Below are 1,948 nucleotides of genomic sequence, written 5' to 3'. Positions count from 1 at the left end.
TAGAAGATAAATCATGGGAAATCTGAACGGAAATCATAAATAAATGGAAATTGCTCCTAAAAAGGATATGGATTAATTGTGGCCATCTTAAATTTAGCAGTTTTTTAGTGTAGGGGCCTAGCTAGAGACAACAATAACAACGTGGAGGCCAGCTCATACCACGGTCATCCACCATAAATACGGCGCGCTGCCGACCAAACATCGATTACGTCACCTCCCTACCCCTTGGTACTATATATAGGTGTGTGCAGGCGGACAGCGAAGAGCACAATAGATATGGCAGTCAACTCGCAGCGCCTACGCCAGATGATACTCGGCACCGGCCACCACCAGCCTGCGCCTGCTCTAGCTTGGCTTAGTTTCAATCAGGTGGGTACCTCCAGCACCACTGTTATGCCTACGAGTTATGCAGTAGCGGTTCCCAACCAGCAGGGATCCCAGTCGTCGTACATGGTCACGCCTCCACTGCCTCCTACACCGCCGGTGGGAGGGCAGGACCAGTACACTGAGTTCCTCGCGTTGGCTGCAGTCGACCTGGCGAAGAGGGGCGCCACGCTACAGGGTACGATGCATTCGCACGAAATGGTCGCTGGCTATAAGAGGAAGCGCGACGAGCAGTTGGTCCCAGTGCTTGGCGCGCACCACGGGCAGCAGCAACAGACCATTCTCGTCGATGACCTCCTGCTCAACCATGTAAGTGACATGCATGCATGTTCACCAAATTAGTTTATACTTTCTTTGCATTCCAGACTTGCTCCTGGATCTAACTTTTGTTACCCTTATGTATCAATCGATGCAGGCATCCAAGTTGTGGGAGGTTCTGGCGAAGCAGAGGCAGAGGCACATGAGGGTGATTACCTCAGCCGTGGAGGACAGGGCGGCTAAGCGGCTCAAGGCCAAGGACGAGGAGATGAAGTCTATCTGGGTCAGGAACCAGGCGCTCCAGGACCAGCTCAGGGTTCTCCAGAGGGAGGCCCAGGCGTGGCACAACATCGTCGGGTCAAAGGAGGCAGCTGCCAACGTGCTCCGCGGCGACTTGCAGCGTGTGCTCGCGCAGGTGGTCCCTAGCCGTGGTGTTGATGATGCCAATTCCTGCTGCTGGGGGGATAACCAGGTAGCCTTCCATGGAGACAACGAGAACGAGGTGTCAAAGCCGGAGGCGGCGACGAGCATCAGGAGGTGCAAAGGGTGTGGCCAGGGCAAGTCCATGGAGTTGTTGCTACCGTGCAGGCACCTCTGCATGTGTGTTCCGTGCGCGGCCACGGCGAGGGTGTGCCCGGTGTGCGGATGTGCCAAAACCAGCAGCATCTGCGTCAACTTGTCCTGATGTGCGGAAGAAATAGTTCTAGAGTCAACAATTTTTTGTTTCATGTGATGATTTTTTTAGAGTCGACTGTGTTGTTTGTATCATTCCATGTTTTTCTTTCTAGACTAGATGGGGATGGTAGGGCGATGGTCGAATGATGTCACTTAGAGAGGATGAGTTCCCCCTCTTTTCTTCGGTTTAATTTTATCTCATTTTTTACCTTATGTTGTATCAATTGTTTGAAATCGAATTAAATATATATCATATTATTCTTCCTCCCTTCGATTTGTTGTTCATAGAATACATGTGGGCAATGGTGGCATAGGATGGGTGCACTGCGATGAGTTTTTTCTGACGACTTCGGTGACTACCTACCGGAGACATTTGAGATAGCGTTGGAGACACTTCAAATGAGGATGATGGTATCTGCGACCATTAGAAGGTGGACGAGGGGCGAAGAATGTCACCTGGAGGCGCATGGGAGGAAAGAGTACCTAGGATTTAGAAATCCACCTATTTTGTCAGTGAAGGGGAAATAGAAGCCGGATTCATATCCGACGGTCCAAAATGAGATTTGAAAAAAAAGGAAATATACTACAGAAAAGGTGTGTCATCTAAATTCATACAATCAGCTTTATACAG

General features: G+C 50.3%; 1 protein-coding gene across 1 annotated transcript; it reads left to right on the top strand.

The window, feature by feature from the left end:
• The first annotated feature begins 325 nt into the window (after positions 1–325).
• On the top strand, positions 326–1,327 carry LOC127309546 (probable BOI-related E3 ubiquitin-protein ligase 3). The gene is made up of 2 exons (XM_051340357.1): positions 326–693; positions 800–1,327. The coding sequence occupies exons 1-2, from the start codon at positions 394–396 to the stop codon at positions 1,325–1,327; spliced, it is 828 nt and encodes a 275-aa protein (XP_051196317.1). The 5' UTR covers positions 326–393.
• The last annotated feature ends 621 nt before the right edge of the window (positions 1,328–1,948 follow it).

Source organism: Lolium perenne, chromosome 6, assembly GCF_019359855.2.
Source record: "Lolium perenne isolate Kyuss_39 chromosome 6, Kyuss_2.0, whole genome shotgun sequence".
Taxonomy (NCBI): Eukaryota; Viridiplantae; Streptophyta; class Magnoliopsida; order Poales; family Poaceae; genus Lolium; species Lolium perenne.
Note: the sequence above shows the minus strand (reverse complement) of the source record. Positions and strands in the feature narration are given on the sequence as shown.